At 36.5% G+C, this 24930-nt stretch overlaps 1 protein-coding gene across 4 annotated transcripts in view; it reads left to right on the forward strand.

The window, feature by feature from the left end:
• The first annotated feature begins 347 nt into the window (after positions 1-347).
• The window catches only part of Rbl2 (RB transcriptional corepressor like 2), a 54355-nt gene continuing 29772 nt past the window's right edge, over positions 348-24930 (forward strand). The window contains exons 1-9 of one of the 4 annotated variants that reach the window (XM_046434364.2): positions 348-706; positions 3630-3760; positions 5627-5827; positions 6893-6982; positions 9565-9629; positions 13941-14069; positions 16326-16486; positions 16808-16872; positions 17428-17614. In XM_046434364.2, the coding sequence (XP_046290320.1) occupies positions 467-706; positions 3630-3760; positions 5627-5827; positions 6893-6982; positions 9565-9629; positions 13941-14069; positions 16326-16486; positions 16808-16872; positions 17428-17614 (1269 nt within the window). In that variant the 5' untranslated portion in view covers positions 348-466. Of the gene's footprint in view, positions 707-1345; positions 1701-3629; positions 3761-5626; positions 5828-6892; positions 6983-9564; positions 9630-13940; positions 14070-16325; positions 16487-16807; positions 16873-17427; positions 17615-24930 lie in introns of those variants that run through there. The other 3 variants (XM_046434360.2, XM_046434361.2, XM_046434362.2) reach the window with 3 other exon arrangements.

The raw sequence follows: 24930 nt of genomic DNA on the forward strand, positions 1-24930 counted from the left end.
GGAAAGAAATAGAAATTACAAGCAAGGCTGAGGTTTGAATTTAGGTGATAAGCTCTTCCTGTTACATTTTGGACAAGGACATCCAGATGATAAGGAAGTATATGGATACTGAATCTTCTCCTGTCAATGTTTCTTGTACTTTTTATCTTCAGAACAGCCTTCTGAATGGTCTCACGATGGGAATATACTTAATATACGAAAAAGTAGCATGTATTTCATCCCCAATAAAACAACACAAGCTGATTTTTTCTTCATGGTTTTTGGCCCCCGTGAGCTTCCGGTTTGGACTACATTTCCCAGCGGGCCATGCTCAATACTACGGGTGCCTTCAAGAGGTCAAGCGCCGGTGGCGGCGACGCAGTCGCGGTACGGGCGACTGACGGGCGGGCGCTTTGCTGTTTGAATGGCTACGGGCCCGGGCCCTGGCCCTCACCTCACCTGAGGACCAGCTGTCCAGGGGTGCGCTATGCCGTCCGGTGGCGACCAGTCGCCGCCGCCCCCTCCTCCTCCTCCAGTTGCTGCAGGCTCTGATGAAGAGGAGGAGGACGACGGTGAGGCAGAGGACGCCGCGCAGCCGGCTGGGTCGCCAACCCCTCAGATCCAGCAGCGGTTCGACGAGCTGTGTAGCCGCCTCAACATGGATGAGGCGGCGCGGGCCGAGGCCTGGGACAGCTACCGGAGCATGAGCGAGAGCTACACTCTGGAGGTACGCTCGGGGGAGGAGGCGAGGGGCTTCCTGGGCCTAGTCGGCGCGCCCCGCCGCGGGGATGGGTTGCCTTCCCAGTGGGTGTCGGGCGCCCGGCAGGGACCCCCGGCCGACCCGGGTCTCGGGGCGCCCGGGTCTGCGGCCCCCGGAGAGCGAGTGTTCCTCTTTGCGCACCGTAGTACTGCAAACCGGCGTTTAAAGGGCTCTCGCTGCTCTGGAGGTGAACTCTTTCTCGCCGCTCTTGTGTTTAGGACAGGGTACACCTTTGTCGCCAAAATTGCACAACCAGGTTGAGATGCGCTAGGGTCACGATTACAAAAAAAAAAAAAGGTGGTGGTGGTGGTGGTCTGTGTAATCATCTAACCCCCCACCCACCAAGGTGGTCGAACGAACAGGTGTCGTTGTCCAGACCGTGGGAAGAGTGGGCGAGACTCGTGCTTGTTAGCGCAGCGGTGGGCCGGATCGGAGTGCTCGGGTCTCGAGGCTTCTCCTCCATTTATTTTCAATTTCGGCTCTACCTGATTACCTCTGCCCAGGTGTTGCAGACATTTGAGTCAAGGCGTCGTTAAGTTTCGGGCTGTGTTTATGGACGTGTAAACCAATTAAGGCAACTCTTCCCCCGGCCAAATGAAATGGGCTTTCTGCCTGCCCGGACCTAGACAGACGCCCCCAGTTGTTGCTAGGAATCAGGACGGCGACTACCTTGAGGATCTGGGTGGTTGTCGCCGTGATACGGACGTGTTTTGTCCCTTTCTTCAGACGAGGCTTGCAGAAGAGAAAAATAGCCCTCCTAGCCAGTGGCTGTCAACTCTGTAGGCGCCTCCCCTTCATGGGCCAATGGGAAGTGACACGGAAGTCCGGATTGTTTGTCGGCTGTTTGCCTGTGTGTGTGGCATTCAAACGTGAGGCCGTTCGATTTTCTCGAGTAGTTTTACATGTAGCTCGTGGAAAGAGTAGGGCAGATAGGCTCCAAATACGAAGGCCTGCTACCAAGGTATGATTTAACTGTGACATGCTGCTTTTGCGTATGTGTCTTTCTGTTGACTGCTTAAAAAAAAAAAATCTAATATTAGTAGAATTTCAATGTGATCACTAATTCCCTCGCCCCATTGCTACTTCTACAGAAAAAGGCAGTAATGATGGCTTTAGAACATGACAGATCTAGGTGACTTTGAACAAATTACTTGACCACCGGAAAACTCAATTTTGTTATATGTAAACTAGAGATAAATTTATACCTACCCCACAGAACTGTCTTTAAGGTTAACTAAGATAACGTGTGGCTCATCATGCATACTGCTTAAGAGTTTACTGAAGTATATTGAGGTGATGTGGCTGAAGAGGCTACTTCTCTGGGTGCTTTCCTAGAAGACTTTTTGTTTGTTTGTTTGAAGGACATACATGCCTCCAAACAAGCTCTAATTTTACCCTCAAGATATTTCTATAACTTAGAACAAGCATTGTCACCATACAGTTTAGGTATTGCAACTCATAAAGATTGTCATATTAAATCTAGTGTTACCTTAGCAACAGATGTTAGTGAATTGTTATTATTTTTGGTACTGGGACTTGATCCCAGGACCTTGCAAATGCTAAGCAAGGGGTCTCCTAAAGAGCTTCATCCCTAGCCCCTTTTAAAAACAAACAAACAAAAAAATTGTTTTGAGACTTGGTCTTGCTAAATTGCTCAGTCTGGCCTCAAACTTGAGATCCTTCTGCCTCAACCTCCCCACAGCTGTGTCACCACACCAGGCTTAGTAAATTAATTTTGAAAACATGTTTGATTACTCGATTTTTTTTTTTTTTGATCAGTGAGACTTTAATCTCTTCTTGGCCCAGAGCACCTAATAAATGCATGAATATTTGTTCATGTACCAAATATTTCTTTAGTACCCATTACTACTTGCCACAGTATTCTAGGTGCTAGGAATAAATCAGTGAACAAAACTAAAATTCCCTGCCCTTGTGGAGCTTATAGTCAGATATGCTCAAAGGTAACATGGGATGGGAATCTCAGGTAAATGTACAATGAAAAAATAAAGTTCTGTGATATATTTAATACAGAATACTGGTTATAGAATTTTACCTTTTATTTATTTTTTTTATTTTTTGGTACCAGAAATTGAACCCAGGGTCACTTAACCACTCAGCCATATTCCCAGCCATTTTTTATGTTTTATTTTGAGTCAGATCTTGCTAAGACCTTAGGGCCTCACTAAATTGCAGAAGTTTGTCTCAAACTTGCAATCCTCCTGCCTCTGCCTCGAAAGTCACTGGGATTATAGGCATGTGCCACTGTGCCTGGCTCTTGATTTTTTTATATTTTCTGTGCTTTATTCCTGTGTTTCCCTTTGTTTCTAGGGATTAAATTCAGGGTGCTTTACTACTAAGCTACATCCCCAGCCCTTTTTATTTTTATGTTCTTTAAGTTGCCTAGGCAGCCACAAACTTGTCCTGCTTCAGCCTCATGAGTCACTGGCAGAGCAGCTAAGGATTGAGCTGCTAAGGACTGGCACAGCTGGAGAGCTCCTTGGGCATCTCTCTATATATGACTGACCACATCATATGGTCTCTCCTCAGCATTGTGACTTAAGGTATTCAGACTTCTCACATGTTGGTATAGGACTCCCAAGCACATGTTCTGGAAGATTAAGTGGTATCACTTGAACTTGTGTTATTTGTTGAGGCAGTTAATCAATTTAAGGGGACATAGACTTCTGCCCAGGCTCAAGGTGAGGAAACACTGACCTCCCACCACTCATGGAAGAATGTGTCACATTTTATGAAGAGCATGTGGGACAGTACCATTTTTTGAGAATAAAATGTCCTATAAGCATATAAACTACTCTTTCAATTTAAACATAAGAATTTTTGTATTGAAATATACATAGTTCATTAGCTAAAAATCTACTTTATTTTACAGGGAAATGATCTTCACTGGTTAGCATGTGCCTTATATGTGGCTTGCAGAAAATCTGTTCCAACTGTAAGCAAAGGGACTGTTGAAGGAAATTATGTATCTTTAACAAGAATCCTGCGCTGTTCAGAGCAGAGGTAATTATATTAGTTTGAAGTATAATTAATAAAAAAACTTATAATTCATAGTGATAAAAAGAATTCTGTGTCCATTATTCTCTGAGCATGTGGATTGCTGAATTTAGACACCAGATCATGGTTTTCCTTTACCACTTCAAAGTTAGTATTCATTATATTTTATTAATTTAATGAAAATATTTGCATTATATGTATTAGGCACTTGTGTGGAAGAATTTACTTTTGCAAGTTATTGTGTAAAATGTGGAGAAATCGAAATAAGGATATTAAGAACTTTAGGAGACACTCCAGATTGAAAAGGCAAATAAAATATTAGTCATATGGTATTTTGCTTACAACTATATGTACAGGACTTGTGTCTTAATGTGTATACATGGAACAGATAGTAAAATCAAAGGTGTGTGTTCTCTGACTCTACTTCTTGGGATGGTCCCTAAATAAATTACTAAACACATGAACAAACATGGGTATTACAGCATTTTTGTTATAAAACATTAGAAACAACCTAAATTTCTCTTGGTTAGGGAATGAATGCAAAAAGTCTTGGTGTGTTCATGAGTAGGAATGTTTTTAGCAATTAAATGAATGGATTAAATCTGTTTGTATCAACATTAATGAATTTCATAAGCATTGAGTTGAAAATCAAGTTGCAGAATGCTACTTAATGTATGATTCCTTACATATAAAATATGAAACACATACAAAAGTGCTTAAGTTTATGGATCTACATATTTAGGTAGGAATCAGACTAGCTTCAGTGTGGTTATCTTTCGGGAAGAAGGACTAAGGAGGGGAATTGGACTAAAATGAGGAGTACAAATGGGAATTTTGACTGTTTATGTAGTGTTTTTAGTTATTAAAGAAATATGAAGTAAGCATGGCAAAATTTATTCAATATGTTAGTATTTGTTAATCCTGGAAGTTGGGTAAGTATTTGCTAGTTATGTTACTCTTGTTCATTTTTTTATATTTTAAAATATTTCATAATTTAAAAGGCAAACCTCAGGTAGCCAGATACAATGACACAATCCTGTAATCCCAGTTAGTCAAGAGGATCTCAACTTTCAGACCTGCCTGAGCAATTTAGCAAGACCTTGTTTTAAAACTAAATTGAAAGAGTTTTTTTGGCACCAGGGATTTAACCTAGGGCCACTTAACCATTGAGCCACATCCCCAGCCCTTTTTTATATTTTATTTAGAGACAGGGTCTTGATAAATTGCTGAGGCTGGCTTTGAATTCACAGTCTTCCTGCCTCAACCTACTGAGCTGCTGAGATTACAGGTGTGCACCACTGTACCTGGCTCAAACTAAAAAAAAAAATTTTTAAAGGTGTAGGTATAAAACTCAGTGGCAGAGTGTATGCCTAGTATCCATGAGGCCCTGGGATCAATCCCCAGTACCAAAAACAAACAAACAAACAAACAAAAAATCTCAGGTGTAAGGATCAGAGTAATAAACCAATCTGTATGATATTAAACTAGTCAAAGACATGAGTTGTGACTTTATATTACTGTCACAATATAATATTATTTTTTATTTTCTTTTTTTGTGTTATTGGGGATTTACCCAGGGATACTTTACCATTGAGCTACATCCCCAGCCACTGTTTTTCTTTTTGTTTTTTGTTTGTTTGAGACAGGGACTCACCAAGTTGCTTAACTCCACTAAATTGCCCAGATTCCTCTTTCTTCAGCCATCCCCCCACCCCCTTCCTGGGATTACAGGCATGCTCCACGACACCCAGCTAAATGTAATATAATTTAGTACAATAATTTTGGTTTATTTTTAACTGTTTGTATTGATATAAATATACTTCACTTTTTATGTTAGTCATGAAATTACCTCATTCATATCTTTATTATCAGCTTAATTGAATTTTTTAACAAGATGAAGAAATGGGAAGACATGGCAAATCTACCCCCACATTTCAGAGAACGTACTGAGAGATTAGAAAGAAACTTCACTGTTTCTGCTGTAATTTTTAAGAAATATGAACCTATTTTTCAAGACATTTTTAAATATCCCCAAGAGGAACAACCTCGTCAACAGAGAGGAAGAAAACAGAGGTAGGTTTTTATATCTATTTCTTGGGAATAAGTGTTTGTCTTTCTGTGTTACAGTTTTGATACCTCTGTTAATTTTGTTAGTGTTAAAAAAGAAATGTGATTTCATAAAGAATTTTTTTCCCAAGAGTTTTCTTTTAATAATGATTTTTATTTTTCATTGTGTGTTATGAAGAGTTTGGCTTCTTTCATTTTGCAAAATGTATGGGGTCTTTGTTGGTATTAACTTTCCCTTTTCATTTAATCAACCAGAAATGCAGACTGCACAAATCAGACGTTTGGGGTATTCAGCAATCAGTTGTCCTTGGTATACACTGCATATTGACTGTAATATTTTCTATTATTGACTATAGAGACTATTCTTTAATTTGATTTTTATGCCAAATTGAGTAATAAATAACCCCCTGAAATGACTTCTCCATGTATTTTGATATTATCAATCAAAGTACAGAAACTGGACTTGAGAAGGCTAGAGGAAACTGAAACTATTATGAATTTGTGCTTTCTGATCAGCTCTGCAAAGTCAGTACCTTATTCTAGCTCATTGTCTTTTTGTCTTATAGCTAAGGGCAATTAGAGGATACAAATTTGACAAAAGATTTTCTATAAAATAGAAATGGAAATTTGTGTTTAAAATAGAACTAGAAAAGTGTTGATAAAGTGCAGGAAAAGGAGTTATGTTTGACTGGAATGAATAATGTTTGCTCTCATTATGGAAAAGTTTTCCCAAGCTATGAAGGATGTTTACAATAAGTACAAACTTTGGAAAATATGACAAACCACAATTTTTAAAAAAGTTTTTTAGTTGTAGATGGGCACAACACGTTTATTTACTTTTATGTGATGCTGAGGATCGAACCCATGTGTCACATGCTAGGCAAGCACCCTACTGCTGAGCAACAACTCCAGCCCAGAAACCAGAGTTTTATATAGTTGACACTGCAGATATGGAAGCAGCTGGTCTAGTTTGTTTGAAGTTTGGGAGTTTGACTATTTGCAAATTAAGTATTTTAAACTTTGGATACAATTTTTTAAAAATTAATTTTTTTATTTTTATGTGGTGCTGAGGATCAAACCCAGGGCCTTGTCTGTGCTAGGCGAGCGCTGTACTGCTGTGCCACAACCCTGGATACAAGTTTTATTTTGTGTTTCAGCAAGGCAAGTGTGATTATTTATAGAAAGATATAGAATATCTTTTTTCTTTGGAGTGTCTAGAAACTGATTTTATATTACACTTGTTTTGATATTTATTAGGATATATATACTACCTATTTCTATTTAAGAAAATTATAAAAAAAAAAAGAAAGAAAGAAAATTATAGCTGGCACTGTGGTGCCTGCCTGTAATCTCAGAAACTCTGGAGGCTGAGACTGGAGGATTACACACTCAAGCCTAGTCTTGGAAATTTAGTGAGACCCTGTCTCAAAATAAAGAAGTAAAAAGTACTCTGTCGTAGAGTACTCCTGGACCCAATCCCCAGTATCACAAAAAAAAGAAAGAAAAGAAAACTATAAAATTAATTTAAATTTTGTGTTTGGGGTACCACAATTGAAGCCAGGAGCATTCTACCACTGAGCTACATCCCCTGCCCTTTTATTTTCTATTTGTGTGTGTGTGTGAGTGAGTGAGAGAGTGATGCTGGGGATTGAACCCATGTCTTTGTGCATGCAAGACAAGCACTCTACCAATTGAGCTATATCCCAGCCCTTATTTTCTGTTTGAGTCAGAGTCTCACCAAGTTGCCCAGGCTGACCTTGAACCTGTGATCCTCCTGCCTCAGCCTCCTGAGTAAATGGGAATATAGGATTGTACCACCTTGTTTGGTTATTAAAAATTTTTATATCACTTTTTTTTTTTTTTTCTGGTGCTGGGTACTGAACCCAGGACCTTGCCCAGGCTCTACTAAGGTACTCTACCCTCCCCCAGTCCTATAGCACTCTATACTTTTTATTATCATTTTCTGCTTACAATAATACTAACAATGTACAGCACTTACTGAGCATTTATTATGGGGGCAGGGACTCTTCTAAAACATAAACAGATATCATTCAGTTAATCTTCATGACAATCTTATGAGGTTGATATTATTGTTACAAATGGGGAAAATAAGCCTCTGGGAGGTAATTTGGCCAAGTTCACACAATTGATGAGTGTGAAGTTACTATTGAAACTAAGGTAGTCTGATTGCAGAATCCCTGTGCTTCACTATGACTGTATGCTACATCTCACACACATTATAATTTGAAAGTTTGTCATCGAGTATTTATTGAACACTTACCTAAAGGAAGTACTTTGTTAGGTTTTATGTAGGACACAGATATTCACAAACAAAATCCCATAGTTTCTGTCTTTTGAGCATTTACAGTTTTGTCAAGGTGAGGAGGCAGATAAAAAGACTCCCGTTTGTGTGATACATCTTATTACAAAAGTCACCAGAATGCAATAGATAGTAGAATATAGGATTCCTGAAGCAAAAAATAAATCTGGATGAGTGAGTTGGGTAAGGAATGGACTAAATAGAAATAGGTCTTAAAGGATGGGCAGGATTTTGACAGGTAAATTTGGAGAAAATGCATAGCCTTCTATGTGGAGGAAAAACAATAGACAGAAGCAGCAAAGCAAGAGGAAATTTGGCAGCAAGTAGGTTAGTCAAATTTTTTTCTGGGTTTTTAAGTTACAAATCCAGAATTTAGAGCGGCTCGAATATTAAACTAAAAATTTTGAATTTTATCTTGATGGGCAATCAAAGCTAGAAATAATTTATCATGTGCTGTGGTAGGGAAGCTACTTTTAAAAGCAGATCACTGACTTTTAATTCTTGTCGTGGAATTGCTGAATTAAGTACACAGTATTATATCCAAGTAGAATAAACTTTTGACAGATGGAGGACTAATGCCCAGGGAGAGAAATGTACCCAGCTAATGGTGGTACTAGAACTAAACCCAATCTCCTGATCATCTTCAGGGTATTTTGCTCTTCTTGACACCCTGTTATAATAAGGCTTTTGGGATGTAGAGATCATAGATATCTTGTCTAAACATTGGCAGAGGTTTTTGTAGGAAAGCCAGATTTAAAGCAGATCTGATCAGACAACTTGGCAAAATATAATAGGTACTCTCAATGAATGGAAGTGTAAGGGCTTGTAGGAAGGCCAGAATTTACCTTAACAAGATCTGTTTATGATTTGATGTAGTTGGGAATATTTTTAGAGAGATGTATTCTCAGCTATGAGAGTGGGGGGGCAGAGGATAGGTGACCTCCTGTAGGAGTCTTAAAGCAGCATTAGCTATGATAATGTTATAAAGATAATTACTGTTTTTCATTTTATTTTCTACCCTATGTATCTTTTTTTAAAATATTTTATTTTATTTTTGAGTTGTATTTGGACACAATAACTTTATTTTATTATGTGGTACTGAGGATCGAACCCAAGGCCTCGTATGTGCTAGGCAAGCGCTCTGCCACTGAGCCACAATCCTAGTCCTGTATCTTGACCTCAAAACTTTAAACATTTTTTCAGATATTTTTCTTTCTGAGATGAGCTCTTTCCTTGGCTCCCAGTTATTTCCTCACAGTGTTTGGTTGGGGGTAGAATTTCTTACACATTTTCCCTGTGAAGCTGAATCTGGTATTATCGCTCCTCTAACTGTGGGTTTTGTTTCACACCTAATTTGTAGTCATTTGGGATGTCTTTTTCTAATTCTTATGTTGTCTCATGACCTTTTTTTCCTCCCCCAAAGGCGACAGCCCTGTACCGTGTCTGAAATTTTCCATTTTTGTTGGGTGCTTTTTATATATGCAAAAGGTAAGAAAAGAGTAATATTTATTTACATATTAAGTAGCTTATTTAAATTTTCAGGTATTAATTTTATCAACCTGTAATATTTCTTAGGAAGAACAGATCCTCACTGAAAATTTTCTTAAGGATTTGAATCCCAGATTCTTTTTGTACCACCTTTTTTTTTTAAAAAGGGTCTTTTGTAATTCTTTACACCATCCAAATCTTCTCTTATGAAATGGAGAATCCTTTAATTTTGTCCTTACTCAACATCTTTTGGACCCAAAGCTGTTCTTCTGAATTTAAAACTGAAAACACTTTCTATTATGAACTGTATTTTTCTTGACATGTCATTCAGCTGAGTAGGACTGACCAGCCTAGAGTAGTTCAAGTTATTATCTGCATCTTAATCAGCTAAATATACTTAACCAAATGTTATGTTAGGTTTATTTTCTCTCCCTTTCTTATCACCCCATTTCACTTATTCAAGATCTGCATTCACTGAATTATGTTTAGTCTTCTGTATTTCTACTTAGGAAATATTCTTAGATATCTAAAGGAAAAAAAAGAAAATATAACTGGTTAGTTACATAGCTTTTTTTTATATTATGTGGCATATCTTTGCCTGTAAGATAGCCTAATAAAATATAAAGTTAAAAACAAAGTATCATAGAACTGGAAGGATTTTCCAGATAAGGTAATTCCCCTTTATCTGTGGAGAATACATTCTAAGACCTCTAAGTGGATTCTTGAACCCACACATGGTTCTGTATCTCATGTTCTTTTTTTAAATTGCTTTTATTTTTTTAAATACATTAGAGTGGAATGCATCACAATTCTTACTACACATATAGAAAAACAATTTTATATAAAAGTATTTTCACACCAATTCATGTCTTCATACATGTACTTTGGATAATGATGTCCATCACATTCCATTATCATTGCTAACCCCCTGCCCCTTCCCTACATGTTCTTTTTTTATACATACCAACATAAAGTCTAATTTGTAAATTAGGTATCATAAGAGATTAACAATAATAACATAATAAATTAAAACAATTATAGAATATAAGAGTTATGTGAATGTGGTCTCTCTCAAAATATCTATTGTACTTTAGATCTTAGCAACTTCAGCATACAATTTTTTTTTCTTTAATAAGTCAAGAACTGTCACTTTTTTACTTAAAGGTAGCACTTTAGGGCTTCTCTGTGGCATATCTAGGTTGCTGGCATTACTACTTTTGCTCTTTGAGGTTATTATTAAGTAAAATGAGGGTGAACGAAAAACTGCTATACTGTGACAATGGATCTGATAACCAAGAAGACTACTAGTGGATGGATAGTGTGTACCGCATGGATACACTGGGTGGAGTAGTGAACAGCAAAACAGATTTCATTTTACTATTCAGAACAGTGCACAATTTAAAACTTACAAAGTGTTTATTTCTGGAACTTTTCTATTTAATATTTTCAGACTGTTGACTTAATATCTCAAATTGCAGACAGTGAAACCATGGATAAGGGGAGATTTTGTAGAAGAGATCCTCATTATTAGATCAGGTATCTCAATTTACTCACTTTAAAATTAGGCAGCTGAGGCCCAGAGACTAGGTATTAGGAACAGAGCTAGAATTTGAACCCAGACCTCCTGGCTCTTGATTTCATGCTGAATATGAAAGCTTCTAGCAAGGATGTGTCATGCTATTTGTCTCTAGATGTGGTTTGTTTGGCTATAGCTGGTCTTCTCTAGTTAGGTGACAGATATCCTTACTTCCTTGAGCTGTGTGCTTGATACAAAAGAAGTCTGTCTTCTGTCAAATGTGAACGATATGCTGTACATCAGTCTGGCAGCTTTCTGTAGTAGGATAAAGGTGACATGATCTGTGGTGTGAAATAAAGGGTTAGGAGTCTATAAACCATTTTTATAATAGCTGCAACAAGTTTTAGCTTGTGGGGCTGATATTATATATGATAGTAATCTTTTCAGATGATTGTATTGGGAAGGTATGTCTGATTTTCAGGAGTTTTATCTGTTTTGTTTGTACTTAGGAATAAATGTATTTGGTACCATAAAAACTATTAAAAAATATTTGTTGCCCTCACTTGATCAACTGAAGTGGTGTATTTTTTGTCACTTCAAATAACTCAGTGTTTGAATCTTATTAATTCAGTCTATAACAACTTGATCCAAAGCTTTGTCCTTTTATAATCCACCACTGTGGGTTTGTTGTTGTTGTTATTGTTGTTTGTTTTTGTTTAGGGTTTTTTGTTTGTTTTTGTTTTTTGAGACAAAGTCTGGCTATATTGCCCAGGCTGTCCTTGAACTCACAATTTTCCTGCCTCAGCCTCCCAAGTAGCTGGGATTACAGGTGTGCACCCCACCCGCACTATGATCTTTTATGATGCAGGAGAATCTTTACTCAGAAATCAGCTTAATTAGTTTTCTTCGGTTCTTGATTTATTTGGTAGGATGATGGCCTCTATAGACACTTTTCCTGATGACTTTTTCCGCAGCATATGAGTATCCCAGACTCTCTCATTCCTGAACTAAGTAACTTTTTGCTTGCTATCTTTGTTGACTTCATATGGTTAAGTACACACCAGTGGCCAGTTTGGGCTCGTCACACAAAGAGCTTTGTGGTCAGAAAACCAATTGGTACCACTTCCTATTTTATAGGAAATCTCAAATCTTCTCATTCTTGATAAATTAGCCAAGTCTATGGGTTAAACAGCTTTCCAACTAGCTGTTATCTTTCTTGATTGAAATATAAAGTATCTCACAAGGTGAGATTTATTTATAAGGTCAGGGTATGGAATAGAAAGTATGTCACATTGAAATAGACCTAGAATTTAAATTAGAAGACGATCTTCAGGGGCATTTCAGCTTTTTGTCATAAATTACAGTACTAGTGTTTTTTCTTCCTGTGGCAAGTACATGTGAGTGGCAAGTTTAGACTTGTCAGTGTGATGGGCTTTGTAGCTTGAAACCAGTATATGCCACTTCCTGTTTTATATATGAGGAATTAAGTCTAATATTAAAACTCTGTAAAGCCAAGAAAGTTCATTTGGATATATCAGTATAGAATTTAATTCATTAATGATCATTTGCCATATGACACCAGAAGATTTTTTTCTTTTTAATTCATTTAAGTTGAATTGTTGAATGTTTCCATTTGTATGAAAAAAGAACCATATATCCTGATATGCTGAGGTAAGTGGTAACTTTCTTTGGGAGAAAGGAGAGAAAACCTGAAATGAAGCTCAGTGTGTATACATGCATGCATTTGGGTAGGTATTAAGTATGGAAATGCTGAGGTTTGGAAATAGTTCTCCAGATAGATTAGGCATTTACATTGAATTTATCTGATATTAAAAGAAGGTAAAATCAATATGAAGCATATAAAGACAGTATTTGACCAAAAAAGGAACAGAATTTAAGTTGCTAAAAAAAAAAAAAAACTACTAGAAATATTTCTTAATTTATGAGAATAATAAAACAATTTAACAGCCTCTATAATTTGCTTTTAGTATTAGACTTAAGCAGCGCTGCTGGAAGGACACACTTCTGTAGTTTAGGTTTAAGTTTCTTATGTGTTTGTTACCAAGCACCAACAGTTACCTTGGATAGTAACTCTGTAATTTAAATATCTTTGAGTCCCTGTCGCATTAATTTCTATAAGTTTCTATCATGTAGAAAAGTATTAAAAATGTTATATTGGAGTTCTGATGGTTTTAAAGTATGTACATGAGAAATTGATTATGAGTCATAATTTCTAAATAATATCCAAGTCAAATTGTTTCTTACAGTTTGAGGTAATTTATAAATTCTCCTTTTTTCTTTTTCTTTTTGGTACTGGGAGTTGAATCCAGGAGTGCTTTATCACTGAGCCATATTGCCAGCCCTTTTTATTATTTATTTTCAAAAAGGGTCTCCTTAAGTTACTTAGGGCCTTGCTAAATTGCTGAAGCTGGTCATTTGCCACCTTACCCAAGTGCCACTATGCTCAGCCTATAATTCTTTTCAGAAATTTCAAAATCTAGTGATAATACTAAGATTTAGTTAGCTACTAAGTATTTAGTAAGTACTTATTTAATGAATACTGAATGAATGCATGGCATTTTTAGTAAGGTTTTTGTTTGCATTTAACACTAGGAAATTTATTAAAATATATGAGTAATGTCTCAAAATGTGAACTTCCCAAAACACTTAATATAATTCTTGAGTCAACTTTGTATGATGTTGTATAGTGTCATTAAAATAAAGGAATAAATTATTTTTTTAAATATTGTAAAGTTGATGCTAACTTAATTCCATAACTGTCTATAATCCTGTAGGTAATTTCCCCATGATTAGTGATGATTTGGTCAATTCTTATCACCTTCTTCTGTGTGCTTTGGACTTAGTTTATGGAAATGCCCTTCAGTGCTCTAATCGTAAAGAACTAGTGAATCCTAATTTTAAAGGTAAGTGTTTATTTAAAAGATTCTTGGGCAACCCAGATTTCTACATTATGTTTATTATTCTTAGAGGTTGTATACATAATACAGATTTTCCAGCATCAGAGACCTATTTGAAAAAGCTTCCATCATCATAGTTATCCAGGACATATCCAGGGGTCAAAGCTCTCTTTACATTTTTTATTTTGGAGATATCACAGAGTTTCAGGTCTTTAAGTGATAACTTTAGAAGTTTCTGAAATATGTACTCAACAAGGAGAAGGCATTTAGAAATTCAGAGTAACAGAAGATTACCCATGTTAAATATCATATGACAAATAACTATACAACATATAAAAATATTAAAATATATATATTTATTGCACAGTTTTATAAAAAGAAAGAAACTCAGCAAAGATGACATTAAAGCTGATATTATTTTCAACATTGGCAAGGGTTTATACCTCACACACTCTGTAGAGGTGAAAAAGGATTTACTGTTAGAATCTTCTTTCCAATTTTTTGCTATATAAGAGTAGTTATGGTTCTAAAATAAGTAAAATGAGCTAGGCACAGTGGCACATACCTATAATTCCAGTGACTTAATAGGATTATAAGTTTGAGGCCAGCCTCAGTAATTCAGTAAGGTCCTGTCTCAAAATAAAATTTTAAAAAGGGCTGGGGGGTATAGTTCAGAGATATAGCTCTCCTGGGTTCAATCCATAGTACCTAACCCACTAATTATTTTGACAATGCATTTAGTGTGCTTTAATTTACATAATTTCTATGAAATCGCAGTTCAGAATCCAAATTGTAATTTATAAAGTATATATTAAAAAGTATTTATGTAACTAATATATAAGCTACTTTTAGTTGAATAATACCATAGTAGGATTCTAGAGAGTTATTGTCAATTTTGGAGTGGTTACAGATACAGTTTTACCTTGTCTATCAGGAGCAGAGATTTTTAAAATTAGTATAGTTACTTACTTCAGTTGCTCCTGATGTTCCTTGTGTAGGTTGAGCATCCCTAATCTGAAAATACAAAATCTGAAGTGATCTGAAATCTGACACTTTCTGAGTTCAGACATGATGATCAAAAAGTTTCAGATTTAGGGCTGGTAGATACAGCACTTCCCTACCATGTACAAGGCCCTGATTTTGATCTCCTGCACTAACAAAAATAAAAAGTAAATTCAGATTTTGGAGCGTTTCAGATTTTACATTTTTTGGATCAGGGATACTTGTCTGGTAACATCTATGCAGATTTTCTAAAATCCAGAAGATTTCAAAATCTAAAACACTTCCAAGCATTTTGGAAAAGGAATAGTCAACCTACATTCTTTGTTTTTTTTTTTTTTTTTTTTTTTTCAACTTAGTTGTAAGTGGACACAATCTTTATTTCATTTCATTTTTATGTGGTGCTGAGGATAGAACCCAGGGCCTCACACATGCTAGGCGAGCGCTCTACCACTGAGCCACACAACTCCAGTCCCTCAACCTACATTCTTTTTTGTCCTTTCTCTCATTCTTCGTTTTTTTTTTTTTTAGTTGTAGGTGGATAGAATACCTTTATTTTATTTATTTATATGTGATGCTGAGGATTGAACCCATGGCCTCATACATGCTAGGCAATTGCTCTACCACTGAGCCATAACCCCAGCCCGTCTCATTCTTTCTTAACTCCCTTTTTTCTTTCTTTCTCTCCTTACCTCTTCCTTCTTCCTCCCTCCTTTCCTTTCTTTCCTTCACCCCCTACCCCTCATGCTGGGCATTGAACCAGGGCCTGCCTCTGTGCTCCATCCCAGAACTATACCCATAGCTCATTTTTATATTTTTTTAATGGTTGCTTCCCCCATTGTTTTCTTTTAATCTTTTATTTTTCTTTAACTTCTTTTTTTGCTCTTGTGCTGAGCCTACAACAAGAATAAACTAAATTAATATGATAAATAATCTAATTAAAATCTAAGTATATAATCCTTGAACTGTAATTTTTTTTTGAAGTGGTGTTTCTTGTTTGAATGTAAGCTTATTTGCAAAGTTGTATTTTTTTTTTTTTTAGGTCTTAGAGCAATAAATTAATTTTTAATCATATCCAAATAGATGACCAAATAAAATCTTTTAAGTTGTGATATACTTTTTTAGAGTTGAATTAGGAACATATACACTGTTAACTATACATTCATATGCTATTCAGATCTTGATTAGATTCTGCATTTTGGCTTATTAAAATTTAATTTATTAAGTACTGATATCTTCATTTTATTATTTCTTTCATCACAGGCCTATGTGAAGATTTTCACACTAAGGATTTTAAACCTTCCTCTGACCCACCTTGTGTCATTGAGAAACTCTGTTCCTTACATGATGGTCTTGTTTTGGAAGCAAAGGGAATAAAGGAACATTTCTGGAAGCCCTATATTAGGAAACTTTATGAGAAAAAGGTTTGTAAGTAAAAAGATATAACAAGAAATTATTTTCTAGAGAAAGACTTGATTTCGTATGATGATTTATCTACCTACCTACTTATTTTTGGAACCAGGGATTGAATTCAGGGGTGCTCGACCACTGAGCCACATCCCCAGCCCTATTTTATATTTTATTTAGAGACAGGGTTTCACTGAGTTACTCAGCACCTCACCTTTGCTGAGGCTGGCTTTAAATTCGTGATTCTCCTGTTTCAGCCTCCTGAGCCACTGGAATTACAGGAGTGTGCCACCGTGCCTGACTCATATAATAATTTAAAATCTCTTCTTTCATCATAGCTCCTCAAGGGAAAAGAAGAAAATCTTACAGGGTTTTTGGAACCTGGGAACTTTGGAGAGAGTTTGTGAGTACATCTGTTAAAATGTTTTAATATTTTAAATTGTGTACTTAGGAAACCTCAAAGTTTAATGTTTTTATTGTTTTGTACTCTGGGAATTTAAAATGTTTTATGAGAGAATATAGGAAGCAATAAAAATTCTGTTTTTAAATTTAGTGAAAATTGTTTTTTGAATGATTAGTCACATCACGCTTTTGCAACTTTATGGGTGAAAAGTGACAATGTGGAAATATTGAGGTTTTCAGAGGTTCCTATAACAGCTGGGAAAGATAGCTAAGCTTTTCACCAGGAGTTGCATCTACCAGGCAGATTGGTACAGGGTATACACTATAAAACACTATCAGTGAGATACACTCCCTGTGCAGTGGATGCACATAGTGTAGCAATCTTATGTTTTATTCTCTTCAGTTTTTATAAACAATGATCTCAAATGAAATTTAACTTTCAAAAATTATTAGAACTTTTAGTAAATAAAAAATGAAATAATTAAGTGGCCTGAAACATTAACTGAAATGGCAGTTCTTTGAGAGAGAACATTTTGTTTTTTCTTTTTCCATATAGTAAAGCCATCAATAAGGCCTATGAGGAGTATGTTTTATCTGTTGGGAATTTAGATGAAAGAATATTTCTTGGAGAGGATGCTGAAGAGGAAATTGGGACTCTTTCAAGGTGCCTGAACTCTGGTTCAGGAACAGAGAGTGCTGAAAGAGTACAGATGAAAAACATTTTGCAACAGCATTTTGACAAGGTGAGTGGAGTCATCTCAGGAGAGTACAAAATACGGGTGCAAATAAGCTGAGGGTTCTATTTTATTTTTGTAGTTCTCTGTGTTTTATTTGTTTACTGAATGAAAAAAATAGTTCCATCCTACTTCTCTCAATTAAAAGTTATCTTGTTAATTTACTTTTCGTTAACATCAACTTTGAAAGGTTTTAGTTAGGTCTAAGCAAAAGAGAATTTATTGTAAATTAAAACAAAAGTATCATGCTGATAATTTTTGGTTTTGAAAAGATGGGCCAATAGTATACAGCCTATGCATGTGATGAACATAGTAGGGATTTATAAAATGTTAATAATTAACCTGAATTGGGGTCTTCATTAAAGAAACTGGAGAAACAAACTGTATTATTTAAGAAAATTCTATTAAAATGAGTTTCAGCATCGTGTGGTATTACTTAGACTGATAGACTGAGTTTCCCCTCCCTTTAAGTGAGTTGCTTCAGATTTGAGACTTATCTGCCTTTTTTATTTCTAAAGGTATTTTATATACCATATTGTGTCTTGGATATTGGAAAATATATCTGAACAAAATAACCATGAATATGTTGTTTTAAAGAAGCTTATAGCTAGAGTAGGGAGATGGACCTCAGATAACCAAAGAGTTAAATATATGTTGAATTATATTATATGAAGAAAAATTAAATAGATTAGTAATACAAAGTATTGGGGGTAGGGGAGAATGGATGGGCAGATGGAGGTACTATAGATAAGGTAAGAAAAAGTGTTTGAGGAGGTAATATTAGCAGAGACCTAAATAAGTGAGGAAGCAAGTCATGGAAATAGCTGCAGAAATAAGTGTGAAGCTAAGAGAATAGCAGGCGCAAGGCTCTGAGGTAGAAACTCCATGTCATTTCTGAACAGTGAGAATATTAGTGCATAAGGAATGGAGTGAGGGAGGGGAAGAGGGATAAGAAGTAAAGGGAGGGAGGAGCAAGGGATAGCTGGGATCATGCAGGCTCTGGAGGCCTTTGTAGGAACTTTTCTTTTGCACTGATGGAAATGAAAGGTTTTAAGAGGTGTTTTTGAGGAGTGACCCCTGCTATGTGATCTGATTGGCCTTTTTAAAGGTCTTGTGGGGAAGTGGGGTCAGGGGCAAGGGTGAAAGTAGGCAGTTAAGAGGCTGTTGATTATCACTATTCTAGTGATAATTCATGGATGATACTTTGATGGAGAGAGATGGCTGTATTTGGGTCACACTTTGGAGATGCCACAGGATTTATTGACATTTTGGATTAAGATGTGGCAGATGAAAAATAATGACAATAGGGTGAGTGATATAAAAGCTAACGTCCTTACAAACGCCTGTGTGGTCTTAAGTGACCTGGCCCTGTTATCATTCTGAATTCATCTCCTATTTCTTTCCTCCTCACCCATTCCACTATGCCACATTAACTTCCTTTTTCATTTTTCAGATATGCCATGCATGCTGTCTACTCAAAGCCTTTGGCCTTGCTGTTTCCTCTGCCTAAAACATGTTTCTTCAGATGTTCACGTGGCTTACTTCCTCACTACATTCTGATCTCTGATAACTTGATTACTATGTAAAATAATAACCACCAGCGTCCTCCAACCCTCAGGACTTCCTTTCTCCCGTACTCTGCTATTGATGTCATTTCAGTATTTATTGCTAGCAGTAAATAAGGAGATAGGTGGGTAGGTTGATAGAAAGAATTGTTATCTATCTCCTTGTACTAGAGCACAAGTTTCATGAGGGATGTTACCTTATTGTTTGCAGTGTTCAACATATAATAGGCATTCCAAATATATTTATGGTTAACATTTATTGAAAGGGAAGAACAGATCTTGGGGGTGGATCAAAAGTTAGGGTTACGGCTGGAAGGCTGGGGATGTAGCTCGGAGGCAAAGCACTTGCCTAGCATGTGTAAGACCCTGGGTTCCATACCTTGCACTACCAAAAAAAAAAAAACAGGAGTTAAAGTTCAACATGTTAAATCTGAGTTATGTCTTAGGCATCCTAGTAGAGTCATTGAGTAGGCAGCTCAGAAATTCATCACTGGAGTTCACAGCAGAGATTAAGGTTATGTATACATATATGCATATGTATATTTGTATATACATATTTTTTCTGGAGTTATCAGGATGTGGATGGCTTTTAAAGTTATGGAATGAAGAGAGATTACTTAGCAGTGTGAGTTTTAAGGACAGCTGCATTGCAAATTTTGGAAGTCTTCACTTGGAGAAGGAACAGCCTAGTATATATATGTGTATGTGTGAGTGTGTATGTGGTTTTTTTTTTTTTTTTTTTTTTTCAGTACTGCAGTATTTGAAGCCAGGGTACTGTACCACTCACCTATATCCCCAGATTTTTTTATTTTATAGTTTAAATCAAGGTCTTGCTAAGTTGCCCATGCTGGCCTTGAACTTGAGATCTTCCTGCCTCCACTCCCTGAGTAGCTAGGACTAGAAGAGTACCATTGTGCCCAGCAACATCCTAGTATTTTTAAACTATCAACTTCATATCATACTTGAGTTAAAGAAAAATTCCTCTTGGTTAGAATGCACAGGGAGCTTTAAGTAAGTTAAACACTTAAAACAGTGCTACCAAATAGCTCCATGTTGACCTTGAAGAGAATAGGCTGGAAACTGGTTGTTATATTCTGATTTCCTCTATGAAAATGCTGCCTGTGGGTAATGTGGTTAAATGTTGCTGGCTGCTGTTGACTTCTTACGTGCACCGGGTATTTTTCTCCCTCAAATCAGGCACAGGTTCATATACGGTAAAGAAGTTGGCTTCAAGAGAGCTAAGGCAGAGAGTTAATGCAGTTCATCTACCCAGATCATGTTATGAACTTAAAAAAATAATAATAGGATGAATTTCCTCTAAACAAAATAAAATAAGGGTCTCAGCTCTACTGGTCTTTTTTTTTTAAATGAGACAAGGGACAAGGTCTTGCTAAGTTGCGTAGGGCCTCACTTTTGCTGAGGCTGGCTTTGAACTCCTGATCCTCCTGCCTCAGCCTCCTCAGTCGGTGGATTACTGGTGTGTGCTGGCATGTCCAGCTAGCTCTACTGCTATCTGAGACATATAGAAAGCATACATATTTAATGTAGAAACCACATAGATTTCTTTCTTTTTTAAAAAATTTTTAAATTTGTTCTACTTAGTTGTACATGACAGCAGAATGCATTTCAATTCATTGACCACAAATGGAGTCCAACATTTCAATTCTCTGGTTGTATACGGTGTAGAGACACACCATTCATGTAATCATACATGTACCTAGGGTAATGATGTCCATCTCATTCTACCATCTTTCCTATCCTCATAACCCCTTCCAGCCCTCCCCTTTGCCCAATCCAAAGTTCCTCCATTCTTCCCATGCCCCACCACCATCATAGATCAGTATCCACTAATCAGAGAAAACATTCAGCCTTTGGTTTTTTGAGATTGGCTTACTTTGCTTAGCTTAATATTCTCCAACTCCATCCATTTACCTACAAATTATGCCATAATTTTATTCTCTTAATGCCGAGTTTTATACCTTGTGTATATATATCATAGTTTCTTTATCCGTTCATCTATTGATGGACATCTAGGTTGGTTCCACAGTTTAGCTAATGTGAATTTAGCAGCTATAAACATTGGTGTGGCTATATTACTATAGTATGCTGATATTAAGTCCTTTGGATATAGACCAAGGAGTGGTATAACTGGGTCAAATGGTGATTCCATTCCAAGTTCTCTGAGGAATCTCCACACTGCTTTCCAAAGTAGTTGCACCAATTTGCAGTCCCACCAGCAATGTATGAGTGTACCTTTTCCCCCCACATCCTCTCCAACACTTATTATTGCTTGTATTCTTGATAACTGCCATTCTGACTGGGGTGAGATGAAATTTTAGTTTTGATTTGCATTTCTTTAATTACTGAAGATGTTGAACACTTTTTCATATATTTGTTGATTGCTTGTATATCTTCTGAGAAGTGTCTGTTCAGTTCCTTAGCCCATTTATTGATTGGGTTGATTTTTTTTTTCGGTGTAAGTTTTTTGAGTTATTTATATATCCTAGAGATTAGTGCTCTGATGTATGTGTGGTAAAAATTTGCTCCCATACTGTAGGCTGTCTCTTCACCTCAGTGATTGTCTCTTTTTACTGAGAAGAATCGTTTTAGTTTGAATCTATCCCATTCAATAAATTCTTGATTTTATTTCTTGCACTTTAGGACTTGTTAAGGAAGTTGGGGCCTAATCTGACATGTTGAAAATTTGGGCCTACTTTTTCTTCTATTCAGTGCAGGGTCTCTGGTCTAATTTCTAGTTCCTTGATCCACTTTGAGTTGAGTTTTGTGCATGGTGAGAGAGAGAGAGAAGTTTAATTTTATTTTGCTACAGATGAATTTCCAATTTTCCCAGCACCATTCGGTGAAGAGGCTATCCTTTCTCCAATGTATGTTTTTGGTGTCTTTGTCTAATAAGATAACTGTGTTTATATGGGTTGGTCTCTGTGTCTTCTATTCTGTACCATTGGTCTACATGTCTGTTTTGGTGCCTATACCATGCTGTTTTTGTTACTACTGCTCTGTAGTATAGTTTTAGGTCTGGTATTGTGATACCTCCTTCTTCACTTTTCTTGCTAAGGATTGCTTTGACTATTCTGGGTCTCTTATTTTAACAAATGAATTTCATGATTGCTTTTTCGAGTTCTATGAAGAATGACATTGGGATTTTTTTTATATTTTTTAGTTTTAGGTGGACACAATATCTTTAATTTACATTTATGTGGTGCTGAGGATCAAACACAGTGCCTCATGCATGCTAGGCGAGCACACTACCACTGAGCCACGACCCCAGCCCCTGGCATTGGGATTTTAATAGGAATTGCATTAACTCTGTATAATAGTTTTGGTATTCATGGCCATTTTGACAATATCGACACTGCCTATTCAAGAGCATGGGAGATATTTCCATCTTCTAAGGTCTTCTTCAGTTTCCTTCTTTAGGTTCTGTAGTTTTTGCTGTAGAGGTCTTTTACTACTTTTGTTAGATTGATTCCCAAGTATTTTATATTTTTTGAGACTATTTTGAATGGGGTAGTTTAGAAACCACATAGATTTATTTCTGAGCTTTTCTGTATCAAGTGAGAATTGAACAGCTTGTTCTGATGCCAGTTGAAAATTGTGCTAGGTGTTTTTAAAACTCTCTAGAGTAAGTACATTTAATACTTAGGGAAATATGGCTTGTCTTTTTTAAATATCAAAAATGCTGCTGAGGACTGGGGTTATAGCTCGGTGATGGACTATTTGCTTTGCATGCACAAGGCCCTGGGTTCCATAATAATAATAATAAAAAGATAGTATTAAGCTATTTTAACTACTTTAATTTTTCAGAGTTTATGCAAAAATCAGAAAAGATGCTTTATTTGCAGATGTATTTATGCTTAAATTCTTTGTCTTTAAGTTGTATCTTTTTTATATTATATACAAGAATACATTTCTGGGAAGACTTGTCTATTCTAGAGAGAAAAAGTGTGATAGAGTCCAATAACTAAAGATAGTGGAGGTCGGATACAAAAACATATCAAAAAAATTGTGCACCATGATCAAGTAGGATTCATCCCTGGGATGCAAGGCTGGTTCAATATACGGAAATCAATAAATGTTATTCACCACATCAATAGACTTAAAAATAAGAACCATATGATCATCTCGATAGATGCGGAAAAAGCATTCGACAAAGTACAGCATCCCTTTATGTTCAAAACTCTAGAAAAACTAGGGATAACAGGAACATACCTCAATATTGTAAAAGCAATCTATGCTAAGCCTCAGGCTAGCATCATTCTGAATGGAGAAAAATTGAAGGCATTCCCTCTAAAATCTGGAACAAGACAGGGATGCCCTCTCACCACTTCTGTTCAACATAGTTCTCGAAACACTGGCCAGAGCAATTAGACGAAAGAAATTAAAGGCATAAAAATAGGAAAAGAAGAACTTAAATTATCACTATTTGCAGATGACATGATTCTATACCTAGCAGACCCAAAAGGGTCTACAAAGAAACTATTAGAGCTAATAAATGAATTCAGCAAACTGGCAGGATATAAAATCAACACGCATAAATCAAAGGCATTCCTGTATATCAGTGACAAATCCTCTGAAATGGAAATGAGGACAACCACTCCATTCACAATATCTTCAAAAAAAATAAAATACTTGGGAATCAACCTAACAAAAGAGGTGAAAGACTTATACAATGAAAACTACAGAACCCTAAAGAGAGAAATAGAAGATGATCTTAGAAGATGGAAAAATATACCCTGTTCATGGATAGGCAGAACTAATATCATCAAAATGGCGATATTACCAAAAATTCTCTATAGGTTTAATGCAATGCCAATCAAAATCCCAACGGCATTTCTTGTAGAAATAGAGAAAGCAATCATGAAATTCATATGGAAAAATAAACGACCCAGAATAGCAAAAACAATGCTAAGCAGGAAGTGTGAATCAGGCGGTATAGCGATACCAGACTTCAAACTATACTACAGAGCAATAGTAACAAAAACAGCATGGTACTGGTACCAAAACAGGCGGGTGGACCAATGGTACAGAATAGAGGACACAGAAACCAATCCACAAAACTACAACTATCTTATATTTGATAAAGGGGCTAAAAGCATGCAATGGAGGAAGGATAGCATCTTCAACAAATGGTGCTGGGAAAACTGGAAATCCATATGCAACAAAATGAAACTGAATCCCTGTCTCTCGCCATGCACAAAAGTTAATTCAAAATGGATCAAGGAGCTTGATATCAAATCAGAGACACGCCGTCTGATAGAAGAAAAAGTTGGCTACGATCTACATACTGTGGGGTCGGGCTCCAAATTCCTCAGTAGGACACCCATAGCACAAAAGTTAATAACTAGAATCAACAAATGGGACTTACTCAAACTAAAAAGTTTTTTCTCAGCAAAAGAAACAATAAGAGAGGTAAATAGAGAGCCTACATCCTGGGAACAAATCTTTACTCCTCACACTTCAGATAGAGCCCTAATATCCAGAGTATACAAAGAACTCAAAAAATTAGACAATAAGAGAACAAACAACCCAATCAACAAATGGGCCAAGGACCTGAACAGACACTTCTCAGAGGAGGACATACAATCAATCAACAAGTACATGAAAAAATGCTCACCATCTCTAGCAGTCAGAGAAATGCAAATCAAAACCACCCTAAGGTACCATCTCACTCCAGTTAGATTGGCAGCCATTATGAAGTCAAACAACAAGTGCTGGCAAGGATGTGGGGAAAAGGGTACA

The sequence above is a fragment of the Marmota monax genome, unplaced genomic scaffold, assembly GCF_021218885.2.
Source record: "Marmota monax isolate L192 unplaced genomic scaffold, Marmota_monax_Labrador192_F-V1.1 WCK01_AAM20220418_F8-fsc00024, whole genome shotgun sequence".
Classification (NCBI taxonomy): Eukaryota; Metazoa; Chordata; class Mammalia; order Rodentia; family Sciuridae; genus Marmota; species Marmota monax.